Genomic DNA, 20,978 nt, shown 5'->3' on the forward strand with positions numbered 1-20,978 from the left:
TCTTTTCCTTTAAGAATACCTGAGGAAGGCTGTTATAAGCCGAAACTAGTCATATTATTCTTATTAAAATCTTTATAAGTTATCTCGGTTTTTAGTCATTAAATCTATGTTAAAAAGAAAAAAAAAAAAAAAAAAAAAAAAAATATATATATATATATATATATATATATATATATATATATATATAGCAATTTGTAGTATTAACTCGATACTCGGATATATTCATATTTATATATACTGACTATAACCGAGACTAGAATAACAATTAAATTTATTCAAAACACAACGTTTCATCGGATTGTCTGACTTCTTCGGGCGTGGCAACATAGAAAGCAAGTAAACACTATAAGAAACATCGTATCACTATAAAACGACTATTATAAAATCAGTTAGCTTTGAACTGTAGCTACAGTCCGTGTTGAAGTTCTATTGTTAAGTAGCTGCGTGCGTCTGATCTACCTATACTACCAATCATCTACCGGACTCTTTCAGCTCTGCTATCCGATATTGGCACACACGTGGAATCAGACGCACACAGCTACTTAACAAAAGAACTTCAACACGGACTGTAGCTACAGTTCAAAGCTAACTGATTTTATAATAGTCTTATAGTGATACAATGTTTCTTATAGTGTTTACTTGCTTTCTATGTTCCCACGTCTGAAGAAGTCGGACAATCCGATGAAACATGTTGCATTTTGAATAAATTTAATTGTTTTTCTAGTCTCGGTTATAGTCAGTATATATAAATATGAATATATATATATATATATATATATATGTAATAAATTTTTTAACTTAGGGATATTGTATATTAGGATAACCAAGTAATTTTATAAACTTGGTTATTTTAACTCCTAATCCCAAGTATGCAAACAATTAAGTTTGCACCTGAAACGAAGTTCAAGTCTAAAGATGTTACAACACTAGGGCAAGCACATCTCACTAGAAGATGTATACTGCAATGCATTATGGGTGGGGTCACTACCCAGACCGGTTTCAACCTTTTTTGAGGTCTCCTCAGTGAGTAGCTCGACCCTAAATACCAAGGTTTTAGTAATACAGAGCCTTATCACCTTTACCTATAGAAGTTGCAACAAGGTGTTTTTATTTTTAAAAAAATCTCTGGAGGAGATATAGATGTAATAAATTTTTTAACTTGGGGATATTGTATATTAGGATAACCAAGTAATTTTATAAACTTGGTTATTTTAACTACTAATCCCAAGTATGCAAACAATTAAGTTTGAAACAAATTTCAAGTCTAAAGATGTTACAACACCAGGGCAACTCATTGTAAAGGTGGGTAAAACTCTGATCACTATTCTTAGTATTTTCCCATAATGTAAAGCACATCTCACTAGAAGATGTATACCCCACCATAATGCATTGCAGTATACATCTTCTAGTGAGATGTGCTTTACATTATGTAAAATACTAAGAATAGTGATCAGAGTTTTACCCACCTTTGCAATGGGTTGCCCTGGTGTTGTAACATCTTTTGACTTGAACTTTGTTTCAGACACAAACTTAATTGTTTGCATACTTGGAATTAGGAGTTAAAATAACCAAGTTTATAAAATTACTTGGTTATCCTAATATACAATATCCCCAAGTTAAAAAATTTATTATATCTATATCTCCTCCAGAGATTTTTATTAAAAATAAAAACACCTTGTTGCAACTTCTATAGTAAAGGTGATAAGGCTCCGTATTACTAAAACCTTGGTATTTAGAGACCTCAAAAAAAGGTTGAAACCGGTCTGGGTAGTGACCCCACACATAATGCATTGCAGTATACATCTTCTAGTGAGATGTGCTTTACACTATGGGAACATACTACGAATAGTGATCACAGTTTTACCCACCTTTACAATGAGTTGCCCTAGTGTTGTAACATCTTTAGACTTGAACTTTGTTTCAGGCACAAACTTAATTGTTTGCATACTTGGGATTAGGAGTTAAAATAACCAAGTTTATCCTAATATATATATATATATATAAACAAAAATTACTTTTATTTTAATATATAAAAAGAAATATTACATAACAAAGATAATTTGGAGATATGCTTTTATCTATATAACAATTAGGATAAATGTAGATTTATTTTACATATTTATCTGTCTTGCTTTAGCCGCCACAAAATTTTTAATATCTTTAATGTCTAATGAATCCATAATATTATTTTCAATTGATATAATTGATAAATCCATTTGACGCTTTCTAGACATTGTTGACAGCAAATAATTTTTTATTAGTTTCAGTTTTGAAAAACTTCTTTCCCCTGATGCTATGGATATTGGTAATGTTAAATAAATACGCATCACAATTGCAGTATTCAGAAACGTTGGTTAATTTATTTTCGTATATATGATTTAAAACATCGTGAGGAGCCGACTCTTTTTTTAATAAAACATTGCAAAGTTTTTAATTCCTCAAATAAAGTCATACCATCAATATCGCGATTGTCGCTCAGTTTTAAGTGCAAATCTTTACAATGTTTCATTAAATCTTCATCGCTCCAATTTTTTAATTTGCTAATGTCTCTTATAAGTTTAAAGTCCTCGCTATGTTGTTTTAAGAGTATGAATCTTTCCGTGACTGAGGTTATTGTCGTGTCTAAAATCGTGAAGAAAAAATTTATTTTAAAATTTTGTTTAGGATCATGCATTGTCTCATCTGATGCTTCGTAACCAAACATTTTTGTTTTTTTGCGAATGTCTTGAAAAATAGGATCAATATTAAGATCGTTTGCTACTTCTTTTGCAGTTCTAATAATATTTTCAAAATATTGGTCTGCTCGGCGAGTATTTAATTCTTGTATAACATAATCATGATTTTCTGTAATTCTTCCTATATCAAATGGCGGATTCTGCATTATTTTGCTTGCAATATTTACGAGACTTAAGATTTCGTACCAAACATGAACAGAGCAAATAAATTTAAACGAATAAATCTTTGAAATTAAGTTGTCTGCCTAAACTCTAGAATCGATATCTTTAGTTTCATCTTCCGTAATATCAAGAAGAGCCTGGTAAATTTCCTTGACATTATTTTTAAGTGGCTTTATTGCTTCTACTCTACTTTCCCACCTAGTAGCAGAAAGTGGTTTCAAATTTAAAACACGAATATGTTTTTTTAATATAGCCCAATGCTTCACAGATATTGAAAAATAATATAATTCGTGTATTATTCCCCAAAAATGTAGTTTCACAGGATATCTTAGCTGCATCATTAACTACCAAATTTAATGAATGAGCAGCACACGGAATAAAAAAAAACCCTTGAATTTATTTCAAGGATTTTTTTCTGCAGTCCATTATGCTTGCCTTGCATATTTGAGCCGTTATCATAAGCTTGGCCGCGTAAATCCGAAATGTTAATATTCAATAATTATAATTTTTTTATAAATTAAAATAGTCCTTGCCCAGTGGTATCTTCTACAGATTGAAAACCCAAAAAATGTTCATGAATTTCTGCTATATTTGTATCTTTATTTTGATTAACAAATCTAATAACAATAGATAATTGTTCTGTGTGGTTTATATCTGGAGTAGTGTCAAGAATTAACGAATAATGTTTTGCCTCTTTAACCATTTCTAAAATTTTTTGTTTTATAGCTTCAGAAATTATACGAATGATTTTATTTTGTATTTTATTACCTCAATAATGAGCAATGTTCCTTTTTTGTGATGTCTGGATGTGATGCAAGTGTTCTGCCATTATCGAATCAAATTTAGCGACAGTTTCTACTAACTTTAAAAAATTGCCGTTATCATTTTCAAAACGTTTTTGTGAAGAACCTCCAAAAGCTATACACTGTCTTGATAAATATTGTATTATGTAGATTAACCGTTCTATAACAGATTGACAATATTTTTTCCCAGTTTCGTATAATCTTTGTTGTGTGCAATCAATAATGCATTTCTTAATCAACGACATTTTAAGTTCGCTGTATTTTGAACAGGTTTTAATGTGCGCAGAACTTGTCTTGTGTATTTAGTATATGACTCAAATGTTGCCAATCGTTACAACCGTATTCGTTAGTAAGTTGGGAATTTTGACTACCAAATATATATTTTGCAATAATAACAGAAAACCGAATTTCGCGATTCCGAATAAACTAAATAATTTCGTAAAAGTTTTTCTCCATTTGCTAAAGTTCGATAATAGTATGAATCGGAAAACTTGCGGCCAGATTCATCTTTGGGAAATTCTTTATTAACTACTTGACGCGGGCAATGCTCAACTAAACAATCTCCAACTTTGGTAGTTATATGATTCTGCCAAGTACCTGGATCATTAACATTAAAATTTAAAGTAAAATTTGAAGTTGTGTTTCGCTGAATCGGAATCCAATATTTCTTCTGCTGCAACTTCTGTAGACAGTCCAGTCAGGCCAGTTTCATTTTTGCATGTAACATTTATTTCTTCATGGTTATCTTGTGTCCTCTCTTTTTCTGCTGTAGTAGAGCTACACGGAGTACTTGCTTCGTCAGAACTTTATGTTCTTCGTTTTTTATGTGGTCCTGAAGTTAAAAATTTATTCAGTGATCCAGCCAATAATTTATGTTCCAGTTGTACTTGTTGCAATTGTCTTTTCCTGTTTTGTGCACCAGATAACTTCTTTGGCTTTTTTTCCGACATCTAGGGCTTAACACACCTGGTTAGAACTTTAAACTAAGAAGAGCGTTAAAAGTTGTCCACCAAAATAAATAATAATTGCTGAAATTTTCCCTTAAACTTATTTTTTAACTCCTTAACCGACTATTATTTTTAAGTTGAATGGCCAAAGACTGACTGTTTTTTTTTATTTTTTATTACAGAATTTGATTTTTCAGTTGTTTTGAATAATAAATATGCTTACATTTTAGGTATTTTTTGACAATTAACATATGTAGAGATATTAGCCACTGATTGATTTCTCAGTGATATTTGTTTAATATTTTTTACATTCTGGTAACTGTTTAATAATTAAGAAATTTCGAGAATATTAAAATTATTTATTAAAGAAATTAGTAAAAGGACCCCAATTCCAATGTCTTCCAACCAGAACAAGAACAAATATATAAATAAATCTCTTATTAAAAATTATTTATTTTCTAGACGTCTACCCAACATAAGATAAAAATGTTTTGTTTTCAAAATAAGATAATTAACTAAAATGAAACAATTTAACTGATTTTCAAACTAATCAAAAATATAATAGATGTACTTACTTTAATAATAATCCAAATTCACAAAAACTTTACTAAACAACAATAAATACATTTTATAAAACAAAAGGCAACTGCTCAGTAAGACTGTTACTGTAACGCACAAAATGAAATGATGCAAAAATACACCAAGAAGTATCAAGAAAGGGCCAATTGCAGTATGTGTAAACAAAGATCATCTAAAGCAGGGGTCGCCAAAAACTTCTTTGGCCGTTGACCCCTTCAAGAGTTCCTTGATGTTTTATCGACCCCCCCCTCTATTTTACTATTACGTAATTATAATAGGACAAGCAAAAAAAAAAAAGACGCTTATGTGAGTTTTTAGATTGTTTATTATTATTATTATTCCTGACCCTCCAAGGAGTCCAAAGACTCATCGCGGGAGGACACCTATAACTGTCTCAACCACCGAACCTCTACTACGAATCATTTTATAGTTACAGTGTTTATGGTATGTATAATATAGTATATATTATTATATTACTATTACTAGTAATATCACTGGTATTACTAGTGATATTAATATACTGGTATTACTACCAGCCCTTCTCAATTCTTTAACATAGAGAAGTTTAGTTCGTGAATGAATAACGATTGAATTATATGTATGTTGATGAATTTTAGAACATTAACGCTCACTTTTATGTTGATGGCAAAAATGAGACTGGGATCAAATACGTGTAAGTATAAGTAAATAAGCAACTGCGTACGTGTTGCCATCTCGCTGGCAACACGTACGCAGTGGTTCCGGATAAACGGATGTCAGTGGTTTCTGCCTGCTGCGCCGGCCGGACAGGAACCACTGACATCCGTTTATTGGTAAATACGTCATTTTGGCCTAATTCACTGGCCTCCGTAACTATTTTCATGACCTTGCTCCATCTTACAGGTCTTATTCACGTCACTGTTCTTACGATTTACTCTTAATTGTGTTGTCATTCAGGTTGCAGGTAATCCAAGTTAACCGAATTAAATATTACCTGTACAATGATTTCATATTTTTTTATCGACCCCTGGGGGTCGATATCGACCACTGATCTAAAGGGTTTTATAGCCAATAAATAACCTATGTTTATTAATTTAATTCGAGCCGCGTCAGCCTAACGCACCAATAGTCTATCCCGTATATATACGGGATTTTTAGCTATGGTCTCTCAGCTGATTAATATGTTTCTAATTTATAAACTATTATCTTTAAAATATTATTTGTCTATGAAAAATCCAAAAAAATAAGTACACAATTAAAATCAAAGTCAAATTGTCCAAAGTCACTTAAACACGGAATACACAATACACTCAATATGTTTAACATTCAAAATTGAAATGACTCTGAAAAAAATGTAAGAAGTGCGTATTTGGATAGATGCTATTTCGTCTAATCAAATTCTAAGCGGAATTTAAGAAAACGAACATCGTAATGTACACCTATGTTTCAGACTAAATATTTTTGGATAGATCGGTGTTTCTGAAACTTCAGATATCCGTGTATCCCTTCTTTAATTTTCATTATTACGAAGTACCTTTTCAAAATACCCTTATCAAAATATTTATTTTTTATTTATTATTTTTTTTATTATTTCTTAGATAAATTACATACAATAATAATAATCATTAACATTTTTCTCAGATAAATTACATACATTATATGAACACAATTATGCATAACAAATACTTTCTCGTACATAGTTTTTTTAAATAATAATAATAACAATTACTGTTTACAACGTATATTATTATAATATTCAAAATGATGATTATTACAGTTTCTTTGCAATTTTACACTCTATATATACAATATCAATGGATATAATTACTCTATATTGCATACTTTTGTTACAGTTATTACTTACATTTGTTTACATATGATACATACATTACATACATTGGTTTACATATAATACATACATTACATACATTGGTTTACATGTGATACTTACATTACATGCATTTGGTTACATATGATACCTCTTGGATGAGAACTAATTTTTTCTGCTTTCATCCTCGAAGCTTATATGTAAGCTTATCTGAGGGTGACACCAGTTGGTTATTATTGTTTTTTTTTTTTTTTGCTGTGTTGGGAAGCTACGAAATCTATGATTGAGAACTTCGCATGCACACGTACACACACACACACACACACACACAGTAACTTGGAATGTATTGATGCATCACTGAACTAGAAGCCTGAACGAATAAATTGTTTCATTACTTATTGGCATTAGTGAAACATGGCTGATTGTAGATGATATAACTAGTGGGATTGAATGCGATGGGTATAGTGTGTTCAGGAATGACAGGGAGAATAAAATGGGGGAGGAGTATTGTTGATGATAGCTGATGAGCTGCAGCCAAGGAGAATAGAAATTGAATTGCAGGATAGAAAAAAAAGAGCACATTTGAGGCCATTTGGTGTGAGATTGTGGCTAGCAGAACAAAATATACAATTGGGTGCTGCTATAGACCAGGTGATGGAAAAGATGGCGGAGATAGTATGCAGAAGCAAATAGAAGAAATGTGTGGAAGGAGGGTAATTATTATGGAAGATTTCAACTATGGTCGCATTGATTGGAGTGAGGAGAGGACACACGGGAGGAAGGAACTGGATTTTATGGATGTTATTAAGTTATCACTATCTGTGACAGCATGTAATGGAAAATACTAGGGGTCAGAGAGTGCTTGACCTAGTAATTGCATCTGAGGATTTGGTTGTAACAAATAGACCACATTGCCACCAATCTCTGCAAATGATGTCAGTGAACCTTATCCAGTGACATAATAAAACTAATTGGTTTTCATATTTCTGCAATATAATGGCTGTTGGGGATGGCATATTGTTTACTGCAGGGAGCGAGTTATCGCTCAAATGTGAAATTCGGGGGCGATAGAGACTTAGAATTTGAGTAGGAGAATTCATGCGTAATATAATTTAATATATATAGACTATAAAAGTTTATGAAATTCACATCGTATGATATTTTATGGGATGTTTCCTTCAGTATCTAATAAGTGGGTTTTAAAATGTTTAGTTTTAGTATGTATGACTATAATTTTTTTATTAATAAAATATAATAAGCACATATTTAACTGTCAATGGGAACTAGTGCCTTTTTTATTTGCTAAACTAAAGACTGTATTTTCGTAAAATAATGTTGCCGTAATACAGCTGAATGAGTGCCCTTATTAAGCAGATGCCGTGAGGCAGGCTGCCTCTATGCTACATCCTGACGACGGCACTGGGCAAAGCACAGCGTAAGAATGAATTCACGGTCTGTCTTAAACTAACAATTTCCACTAAAAATATAATAAATAATCAAGAATATTTATTATTATTATTGTTCCGGGCAACTCCAAGGAGTCGACACTCATCAAGGGAGGCCCTAACATCATGTCAAGAACAACTGTTCGACATTCACACAGTATCTATCATACCTTGCCTTGAACTCATTCACGGTCGTAGCACCCACAACCGACTCTGGAAGCTTATTCCACTCATTCACTACTCTCCAAGTAAAAAACCTAGCTCTAACACCCTTGTCAACCATGCTCTTGCCCAGCTTCCATTCATGGCCCCTAGTCCTCCCACCACCAGTCATATTTTCAAAAATATCTTCTGGATCAATCTTATAGAAACCCTTCAGTAATTTGAATATCTCAATCATATCACCCCTCCTTCGCCTATCGACCAATTTCTGCAACCCACAAATCTTCAACCTATTCTCATAAGGTTCATTCCACAGACCTGCTATCATCTTGGTCACTCGTCTCTGGATCCTCTCCACTTCCTTCCCATCAAGAAGAAACCCTGGTGCCCATAACTGGGCACAGTACTCCAGATGGGGTCTTATGAAGGCTCGATACCGAGGAACAACAACTTGTTTGTCTCTGCATGTTAAAGTATTTTTCAGAAGCCAAGTGATTTGGTGAGCTGTTTTAGTCACTTTTGCAATGTGCCCCCTAAACTTCAATTCCCTATCCACCAACACTCCCAAATCCCTGGCCTCATCAATCTCCTGGAGTACGGTTCCACCAATGCGATATACTGCTGCTATTCTTTTCACCCCAAAGTGCATAACCTTACACTTTGGCACATTAAATTGACATCCATTTTTCCTAGCCCAGTCCTCCAAACTATCCAAATCATCCTGTAAAATTTTGACATCCTGTGCACTCATAATTGCTCTACCCAACTTTGCATCATCAGCAAAAAAGTGAACACTTCCTCTTAAATCCTTTCCTATATCATTGATGAACAAATTGAAAAGCAGTGGTCCAAGAACAGAGCCCTGTGGTACTACACTAGTCACAAGCCGTCTTTTAGACTGCACTCCTGAATAAACTACTCTCTGGTATCTCTCCTTCAACCACCCTCCTATCCATCTCACCAACCCTATATCTATCCCCATCTGCTCCAGTTTACTGATTAGGGTTCTATGTGGTATCCTATCAAAAGCCTTGGCAAGGTCCAGTAGTATTACTGTAAACCCATTACCCCTATCCAGTTCAGCCATCACTGTGTTATAAAACGTGAGCAAGTTACTGAGGCATGATCTACCCTTCACAAAACCATGTTGTCCCCCATACAATATCCCTTTTTCATCTATCCAATCCTGTATTCTTTTCTTAACTAATTTCTCTAAGACCTTGACAATGATTCCTGATATGCTAATCGGTCGGCAATTTGCAACAGCAGTCTTGGAACCACCATTATGCGGTGGAACTATTTTCCCCTCTTTCCATCCCCTCGGGACTAACCCAGACCCGAGACTCAAATTAAACAAAATGGTCAAGGGTACTGACAATTCTTTAGCTGCTTCTCATACAACACGAGCTGGTATACCATCCAATCTCACAGATGTATTGACATTGAGGTTATGCAATAGACTACTCACCTCCACTTCATTCACCACAATTCCTGTATAATCTACTGGTACATTCGTTTCTGCAATGTCACCACCTGGATGATATATTCTTGCAAAGTGCTCACTCAGTAACTCAACTATATCAACTGATTCAGTTACCTCCCTACCATCGGCATTCTTTAAAACCATTCTGCCATGTACATTTTTCCTTTTACTTGCTACATATCTAAAAAACTGTTTAGGATTCTCTTTAGCCTGTATGGCCAATGTTCTTTCGTAATCCTTTTTTGCTTTTCTTACCACACTCATTACCCTTCTGGCCTGCGCTTTATACCGTTCGTGTGCCTGCCAGTCACCTTTCTCCTTAAATTCCCTCCATAGTTGTTTCTTTTTTTGCAGCTCAAGCTTAATGGTGTTATTCATCCATTTAACCCCTAGTTGATTTATTATTCGGACTCTAGGTAATACAGTCAGCCATTGCTTCATGCAAACACTTCTTAACTACCTCCCATGCACTATCGACTTCTAGTCCTTGCAGTTGTACATGCCATGGCACTGAACCAATCAAACTCCTGAGCTTGTCATACTTTCCAGCCTGATAATTTCACATATACCCTGTCTTAATTGAAAATTCTACACCTTTAGCCACCTCCCAAGTCAAGACCCTATGATCACTCTCACCGATTGGTGACAATGTGGTCATATTTGTTACAGCCAAATCCTCAGATGTAATTACTAGGTCAAGCACTCTCTGACCCCTAGTATTTACCATTACATGCTGTCGCAGATAGTTATCCCTTAATAACAGCATAAAATCCAATTCCTTCCTACCGTGTGTCCTCTCCTCGCTCCAATCAATGGGACAATAGTTGAAATCTCCATTAATAATCACCCTCCTTCCACTCATTTCTTCTATTTGCTTGTGCATACTGTCACCACCATCTTTTCCATCACCTGGTCTATAGCAGCACCCAATTGTATATTTAGTTCTGCTGGCCACAATCTCACACCAAATGGCCTCAAATGTGCTCTTTTCTATATCCTGCAATTCAACTTCTATTCTCCTTGGGTGCAGCTCATCAGCTATCATCAATAATACTCCTTCCCCCATTTTATTCTCCCTGTCATTCCTGAACACACTATACCCATCACATTCAATCCCACTAGCTATATCATCTACAGTCAGCCATGTTTCACTAATACCAATAACCTGTGGTCTGGAAGTGCCAACCACGGCCCAAAACTCTTCCTTCTTGTTCCTAATACTCCTAGCATTAGTGTACATGAATTTAAGACCCCAACCCTACCTTGATGCCTTATATTAACTATCCCACTCTGATTTGTAGTCCTTATTTGCTCGGGCATATTATATTCATTCTTACATTCAACCGCCTCCCTAAGGACTGTATATCTACTCCTCCCCCCTTAATAAATCTAGTTTCCCTGAATTTGCACATCAACCACATTCAGCAACACTTTCTCAAGTCTTCTTACACCGTAACCATTCAAATGCAAGCCATCCATCATATATAGATCCTTTCGCCCATCGAACTCACTCCACACGTCCACAAATTCCACACCACTCGTCATACATAACCCACGCATAAAGTCATTCGCAATTATGGCCCTCCTTTTAAACATTTCACTGTCATACCGTGGCAAAAGACTAATCATTCTAACTGTCTCACTCTTTTCTTTTGCTACCTCAAACAATTCATTCATGTCTTCTATCATTTCCATTTTGTCTCCTTTCAAATCATTTGTACCTGTCACAACAATAATTTCTTTCACCCTTTCCTTTTGCTCTCTAATAGACTCAGTTACATTCTTTATGGTCGCACCAGGTTGGTACGATTTTGTCAAATCCTCTACTATCACACCTCGTACTAACGAGTCTCCATACAACACTCTATCCTTCATTTTGTTCATGTTCACACTCATACATTATTGGCTGGTTCATTCAGTCGACTTTTGCTCATATGCTCTAGCTGCTGTTTTGCCCTTTGCATCGCACCATTCAACAACGCGATCTCACTCATTGCGTCTATCTCATCTTTTTTATTCTAAGTAAAACCATTAATACTATCATTCACACTCTCACAATTCTCTGGTACAACCTTGCCGTTTCTTGTCATATCCCTATTTTCTTCATTCTGAAGTCTGATAAAAATATCACACTCACGATCCGAAATACTCTTCAATTTCTCATTCTCCCTACATTTTCTACACACATTCACTCCTTTATTATCATCTAACAACACTTCGACTGCACTCCGCAAAGCGTACATTTCGCAGCTAGTACACTGAATCATCTCTTTTATACTACCGTTCTTTGATAAAGATGGCAAACCATCATTACTGGCCGCCATTTTCCTTCGTACTGGAGCCATACTTACTTGCAACGTATTTTATCAAATTATAAATTATAAGACACCAAAAACACACAAAAAGATGCACTAAAAGATGCAAGGCAAACAAAACCACGCAATATTAAATAAATTTATCAACAATAACTGAAAATAATACTTATCTTATCCGGAGCTTTCACGAACACTACACACTACGAATCCCTCTAGCGGTGACAGCCCCAATAAAATATGCTATAAAGACACAAAATACTCTAAAAACACGAAAATCGCACTAATATACTATAAAACCAATTTTCTAAGGAAAAACACACACAAAAACACCAGAAATCACCAATTTTACACGAGCGCTAAATTACACCGACCACTCACCATATAACCTCGAACCTCAAAAAAAAAAAAAATTTATAAAATTTTCACTGAGTCGATTCTTACTCTGTGAAATAAAATCTGTGGTAATATTGATAATGTTTCACTTCAAACGATATAATTCAAGAATAAGAAAATTTATATATATTTTTTATTATTTCCCTGGTGAAATGGCACCCCTATCTTCAAGCGCCCTTGTGCGGCACACAATCTGCACAACCGCACGGCTCGGCCCTGTATCTATCTATAAAAAAATATCAGATAATGTGCCATGTCAAATGTGTATGTACGATGCTAAAGTAATATTTGCATTTGGTTTTTCCAATATTCGCTTTGTATGTTTTGTAATGAATATAAATACAATAAATATTATAACGATATGTGTTTATATTACGATTTTTTTTCGAGGGGGGGGAGTGAAATATTTTAATTTTTTCAAAGGGGGGGCCCCCTGACATCCAGAAGTTTGGGAAGCATTGCTCTAAATCAAATAACAGCTGTAAACAAATCTGGCTTGAAAAAATACCAAAACTATGAAAATAGACAGAAACATAGAAAACTTCATCTTTCTTAATGAAGAACCAATAGAACAAGTAAAATATTTCAGCTATTTAGGCACAGCAATTATTAGTGAAGATGGCAATTAAACATGGAAATAGACAACACAATAAGCAAAATTGGTATGGTGAAGAGCCAGTTGAGTAATTCTGCATAGAATAAGAGAGAAATTAACCAAAACACTAAACTATTAGTATGCAAGACAGCATTCAAAGTAGCTTTAAGTTATGGATCTGAGAGTTGGATTAAAAATAAAGCACTTGATCAAAGATTTGAGACCACAGATATGAGAATTCTGAGAAAACTTATGGCTTAAACAGATGAAATTGATGGCAGAATTATATCAGCAATGAAGATACCAGGAAATAAGGAGCTTGACATCGCTTGCATACAAGAATGTGTGAGCAGGCCTAATCTACGGTAGTATGATCACTTAAACAGAATGGGAGAAGAAAGATTAGCAAAACAGGTATTTGATGACAAGATAGCAGGAAAAAGACCCAGAGAAACTAAAGCCTAGGTGGACTGATTCAGTCAGAAGTGCCTTAGAAGAATGAAATTTTAGATACAACAATATTGGAGTGCTGACAAGTAATAGACTAACCTGAAAGAAAATGTTTGATAGGAGATAAATAATAACGTTAACTTAATTATAGTAGTGCTGCCATAGTAGCCTGAACAGCTCTTGAAGATTCATATCAGGAAAATGACGAAGTTCACAAGTTCTTTCCCATGTGCCATCAACACAATGAAGCATATTGATATGCTTCATTCTACAATGGTATGTGTTTGGGGGCAATCAAATACTTGTATTAATTAACACCGGATAAGTGTAAGCAGTATTACTGTGCTAAACAAGTCAATGACAGTCATGCCAATGAGGCACAAATGAAATAATGCTGGTTTGGTTAATCACCATCATCCTTTCAGGGATTTAGGCCCACTGGCCTGTTCTGGTCTCATTCCATTTTTTCCTTGGTTATCCATGACATCTATGTCCTCCAACTGGGTGGTGAAGTACGCATCGTTTTGAGTAGTTTTGAACTGAGTATGATCCACAGTTTGTTCCTTAAACTTGGCTAAGGACTTTCTGGTAATCTACAGATGATACATGTTTCTAAGCTGAATTTACAGTGCTTTTCTATTATGATTTTTAATGTAAAATATGGTTGGGTTGGTCAGTGCTTCTAATTCTCGGAACAAGTAATGGTACCCATAGAGAGTCAACGGCGAAAGAGAATTATGTCACGACAGTAGTTACACTTATTTCTCTTTTAGAATGCTTTTTTTTAATTGTAACCATAATTCATGTTCATATTTCACAACAGTTTGGAATTATAATTGATAAATAAAAAATTATATGAATGAATACAGTATTTCTAACTAGCATAAAAATTTGTTATAAATATGGAAAAATGAATATTTCTCCATTTCCAACTTATGAGAATTAAGAAACTGTGAAATTTCAGTTAAGTTAAAAAGCCATTAAACAAATGAGAATCACTCCCAAATCTCTAATCTCATCTACTTCCTGCAGTATGGCATCATCGATATAGTACACAGCCTTATATTTTTGCACTCCAAAATGCAACACCTTGCACTTATTGATATTCAAACTACAACTCCATTCTTTTGTCCAAGTAAAGTCTATTCAAATCTTCCTGAAGGGATTCTGCATCAGTAGTGCTACTTATAATTCTTCCTAACTTTGCATTATCATCAGCAAATAACTGAAGATCCCCAGTCAGTCCACATGATATATCGTTTACAAACAAGTTAAACAGCAGGACCCCAAGAACAGAACACTGGGACATGCCACTGATTACCCTTCTTTTTTGAGACACTGCTCCATCATACACAACCCGCTGGTATTGTTCAGAGCAAATCTCTGATCCACCTAACCAATATACTATCTATTCCCATTCTCTGCAAGCTTGTACATCAACTTATCATGTGGTAATCTATCAAACACTTTTGCAAAGTCTAAGAATATCACTGTATTGATTCTCCTTTATCTAACACACTCATCACCTTATCATAAAATGCAAGTAAATGACTAAAACAGGACCTACCCTTTACAAATCCATGCTGACCATCATAAAGAATGCTATGCCCATTAACCCAATTCTGTATTCTATTCATTACCAATCTTACCAACACCTTGACCATAACTGCAATTATACAAACTGGCCTATAGCTGGAGACTTAGAACTATGCTTGTGGAGTGGTACTATTTTGCCTTCTTTCCATTCCTTATGAACCCTACCCACTGCAAGACTTTCATTAAATAACCAGGTCAAGGGCATAACCAACTGTGGTGCACATTACTTAAGAATATGTGTCATATGTCATCCATTCCCAAAGCATCTATGTTTTGTAACCAAAAGATTGATTCAAATTACTGTGGCATGGATACTGAAACTGTCTTAGGCAGAAGATGATTTTTGACATCTGGTGACATCCTGATAATGTAAGACATATGGCTTGAAAACCTAATATACTTCATCTCCAGGACAGGTTCCCAGAGATTATCTAAATAAGCTTGCCCATATTACAAATTTCCTATAGGTTTCCCAAACCTTCTGTGGGTGAATTTTCATTAAAAACAAATTCCCTACCTTAGAACAGCTATGGCATCTTCAATGGAACGTGCTTCTTCACCTTCCAGTTTAAGTCTATTAATATTTTCTTCGAGTGGTACTTCATCTTGCACTACTAGATCATGAGGCAGTTTCTCACCTACAAATGAAAGTGACTGAGTATATGTTAATGTATTATCAACTTTCTAAATTCCTAAAGTAAGAAATACTTTAAAAATATATGTTTTCAAATATTATTTTAAATATCACTTCACATGATTTTGGTTAACATCACTACTAAAAACTGGTATTCTGGAAGTGTTTGTAACATCTCTGGTCAGTAACATGTAGTTAAATTAAGAATTTAACTACTGGAAAACAATTTGTTGGCACTTTTTGATATTAATTTAAAATGCATAAATGATCAAATCCAGGGAACAGGACAGAAATTCCAACAGCACTGTTATATATGAAGAAGTGATGAGCAAATGTTTCAGGACGCTCATGATGACAAATAGCTCTTATGCTTACTTTAATGTGAAACATTAGTGACGTGCAGACAGATGCAGAAACAATACTAACAAGAAATTGCTGTGGTATCAGCCATTAGCTGCTTACAGAATCACTTGACATACAAGGGAGAGATAGAAATATCAAGAAATATTACTAAAATAATGTTGGAACTTTATTAAAGTGAAATTATACAACAGATGCATCCAAGAAGGCATGACCTGTTCATAAAAATCCATGTTTTCATGCTCCACAACTAACATCTGCTTTGTTGTTCAAATTATCTGATCAAAACTGGAATAGTAGAATTCCTTTTGAACATGAACAATATCAGTTCTGGTTAATTAAACAAGAACAATCATCATCCAATTCCTTGGGAAGGGGGGGGGATGTAGAGGATATTATGAGAGTACTACATGAAAAGCTACATTATCTAACTTCTTAATGACAATTCTCCTCCAAATTAATCTGTTATCCAAAATTATCACACACGTTATTTTTCTGTCTTCTAAGGCATTTTTACTGGATCAATCCACCTACATCTTGGTGGATTGATCTCTGAGTCTTTTTCCTGCCAGACTGGCAAAGAACACTTGTATTGCTAATCTTTCCTCTTACATTCTGTTTAAGTGACCTGAGATTAGCTCGGCTAACACATTTCTGAATGCTAACAATGTCAAATTCTTTCTTAATATCCTCATTTTTAATATAAGATTTTGTGCCATTGATGCCATCTGTTCACTCCCCTAATCTTTCTCAGAACTCTCATATCTGTGATCTCCAGTCAAGTGTTTTATTTCTAACCCAGCTCTCATATCCGTAAGTTAAAATTAGTCTGAACACGGTCTTGTATATAGCTATTTCAGTATTTTGACAAATTTCACTCTTATTCCATATAAATTTATTTAGCCGACTTCTTACCATATCAGATTTGCTAATTCTATTGTTTACTTCCATATTTAATTTGCCAGCATGCCAGCAACAAGAGCAATATATTACTAAAATAATGTTGGAACTTTATTAAAGTGAAATTATGCATGGATGAATAACGTGTTACAATTTACAAGTCTATGCAAAATAAAACTTATTTCTTATGTACATAAACACATTTTGACCTCCAGAAAATCTGTTGGCAGTAACTATGAAGTGTAGCGTGGTTGTTGTTTTTTTTGGAGTATATAGGTAATTATTTTAAGAGATTTGTATGCTACATATCTATCTAGATGGCATCATATTTCTTACATGAGAAGAAAAATGTATTATTATATTTTTACTATCTTCTAGATATGAGATAGGGTTAGAAAGCTTTTTTCACTAGTTCTTGCAGAACTTTAGTTGCCAGCTAAAGAGGCCTCCAAAAAAGCCAACACTAGTCAGTGGGAGAGGGATGGCTTATGGCAGTGGTAGCTTCAATAATGAAGGGCCAATATAAACATCTTGAATAAGTGTACTCTACATATACGTACTTGAACGACAGAAGGGATACCTTCTGTCGTTCAAGTACAATTCATAGTGAAAACACCTCAAATTTTCAGCATTGCTTACATGAGGATAAAATATGAATTAGAAGAAGAATGCAGTTCCATGATATAATACAGATGTAATACTCCATTGAACCTAGTAGTGGTAATGCAACTGGCCCCTGTACTTGATTTTGAAAATAGGATTCTTCTTGTATTGAATCATTGACATAAAAATAAACTCAGGTGTAGATAACTGGTTGTTATCTATACCTCAATTTTGTTTATAGTAGCAAGAATTAGACTGCCTACTTTAAATAGTTGATTACATAAAGAAGCCTGCTTAAAGAGGATAAGAAATGGCAGAAAATTACAACCAAAAATTTATTTAACTATTCATCTTAAGGATAAAAGTTAATCGGTCGAATATATGAGGGTGGTCTGAAAAGTTCTCAGCCTCGACCATAGATGGCAACACTATCGGCAAATTTTTTTTTTCTAAGTTGGTACATCTCTCATAAGCATCCACGTGAAATTGCAAGCCATTCTATGAAGTAGTTTGTTTCATACAGCTGTCTGTAACCCTTGAAATGGATAAAATTGAATATCGTGCAGTTATAAAATTCTTTGTAAAAGAAGGTTTAACACCAAAAGAAATTCATTCGAAGTTCATAAAAGTTTATGGGCACTCTTTTCCTTTGTTTTCAACAATTAAGAAATGGGATGCCAAGTTTAAACGTGGCCGTACTAGCCTTGAAGATGATCCAGGTGAATGATGCCCAAAAAGTGTAACAACACCAGAAATCATTGATCAAGTGCACGATATGGTATTGGATGACCGGCGAGCCAAAGTGCATAAAATTGCTGAGACTATAGGCACTTCAAAAGAATGTGTAGAATATATTTTGCATGAAGAATTGCAAATGAAAATGCTTTGCACAAGATGGGTGCCACACTTGCTCACAGCAGATCAAAAACGCACTCACTTGAAAATCTCTGAACAGTGCTTGGAGTGTTTTAACAAAAATAAAACTGATTTTGTGTTCAATTTATTGCTATGGATGAGACTTGGATTCACCAATACACACCAGAATCCAAACAGCGGACAGAAGCCAGTTGTTCAGTGCCAAAGAAGACAAAGTTGGTTCCATCAGCAGGAAAGGTCATGGCATCGTTGTTTTGGGATGCCAAAGGCATTTTGTTTATTAGTTATCTTGAAAAGGGGAAAACAATAACTGGGAAATATTATTCTGATCTTTTAATCAGACTAGACAAAAAAATTTGTGAGAAAAGACCCGGTTTGCAGAAGAAAAAAAATCATCTTTCATCAAGACAATGCTGACAAAAGTGTTTTGGCAATGGGAAAATTAAGGGATCTGCACTATGAATTGTTGGGACATCCACCCTATTCCCCAGATTTGACTCCCTCTGACTTCTATCTCTTCCCAAAACTAAAACTCTTCCTCCAAGGCTAGCGTTTTTCTTCAAATCAAGAGGTGATTGCAGCTGTAGAGGGGTATTTTGCAGATTGAGAACCACTACAGGGACAGGGGATAATGGTGCTGGAGCATAGCCAGAATAAATATATGTCTTAAGGGAGATTATTTGAAAAATAAAATAATTTTGAAATTATAAATTCGTTTTTTCATTGTTAGGCGAAAACGTTTAAGACTACCCTCGTATAATGAAATGTTTCTTGAAAAACAATAATTTCGGAAATGTAAAAGTTACAGTTTTAATGCAGATGGATCACCTACAGAGGTAAACGCTAGTGTGCCATAAGAAAACTACACTTTTTACATATCGTTACTTAACTAGAGATGTCTGGAAGATTTAGGTTTCAATTTCTTATTTTTCCATTTTTTCTTCCCATAAATTAAGAAGGAAAAAAAATTGCAGTTCTTAAAAGTAGAATAAGAGGTTCCCAATGGATCATGTTACATGCAAGCTCTGAACTCTGGGTGAATATCATTAATTATTATTATTATTAAGAGAGACCTGCAGGGAGTCAAGGATTCACGAAGTGAGACACATTTCACTTGCACCTGCTGTCATAACTTTTTTTTTTTTTAATTCATTTACACAACCTGCACTCACTAACAACAATCCATTTCAATCTTGCATCATCCTATAAGAGAAAAATCCAGTTCTCACTTGACTGCGTTCATTCTCAAATTCCATCTATAGGTATAAATGTATGACTCTTTCAGAAGTCTAAGTCTCAATCATAACACGCATTTTTCTCCTGTCTGCTATTGCTTGCAGTACACAAATTCTCAATCTGTATTCCACAATCCTGATATCTTTAACTCTCTCTCCTTTGCACTCACACTGTATCAGCATCACATAGAAGCCAGAAGACCAGATATACATACATAATAGGCCAAGTGAGGATGTATCAAGTTCTTGTAAAGAGGCAAATGACTTCCAAATCCTTACATGTCAAGGGCTCATTTCAGCACTGTCGTTATCCTCTGAATTTTATATCTGCAATCTTTGCTACATTTCCCTTGAAATTCAATTTCCTATCTATTAAAATTTCAAGATCCCTAGCCTGATCAGGTTCTTGTAGCATAATTCCACCAATATAATATGCCTTTAGGATATCTTATCACACCCAAGTGGATAACTTAACATTTACTAACACTGAATGGACAGTCATTTTTCACATACCAACAATTCCAGCTTATTCAAATCATTTTGCATGTACTGCATATTAGTCACATTCCTGATAACACTGTCAATCTTTGCATAATCAGTACACAGTTATATGTCATCTGTCAACTTTTTCCTAATATCATTAATGTATAGATTGAATAACAATGGACCAAGAACTTATCCCTGTGATATACCACTGATTGCCTTAAATCTTGTATGCTCACATTTCCCATATAGAAAAGCTATATGTCACCTGAAAGAGAGTAGAGCTGCTGGCCTGGACAACATTCGGACAGAACAGATAAAGCGTTTCGGTCCGGTAACCATCCAATGGCTGATGAAATTGATGAATAGGTGTATAGAATCTCTTCAGTTGCCCAAATTATGGAGGAAAGGTCAA

At 34.5% G+C, this 20,978-nt stretch overlaps 1 protein-coding gene across 1 annotated transcript in view; it reads right to left on the bottom strand.

The window, feature by feature from the left end:
• Positions 1-20,978, bottom strand: part of LOC150099725 (coiled-coil domain-containing protein 124-like) — an 82,725-nt gene that overhangs the window by 12,334 nt on the left and 49,413 nt on the right. Inside the window, exon 4 of the mRNA XM_090404407.1 lies at positions 15,990-16,110. Within this exon, the coding sequence (XP_090260533.1) occupies positions 15,990-16,110 (121 nt within the window). The remainder of the gene's footprint in view (positions 1-15,989; positions 16,111-20,978) is intronic.

This window comes from Typopeltis vanoorti, chromosome 14, assembly GCF_054136105.1.
Source record: "Typopeltis vanoorti isolate ZY-2024b chromosome 14, IOZ_Tvanoo_1.0, whole genome shotgun sequence".
Taxonomy (NCBI): Eukaryota; Metazoa; Arthropoda; class Arachnida; order Uropygi; family Thelyphonidae; genus Typopeltis; species Typopeltis vanoorti.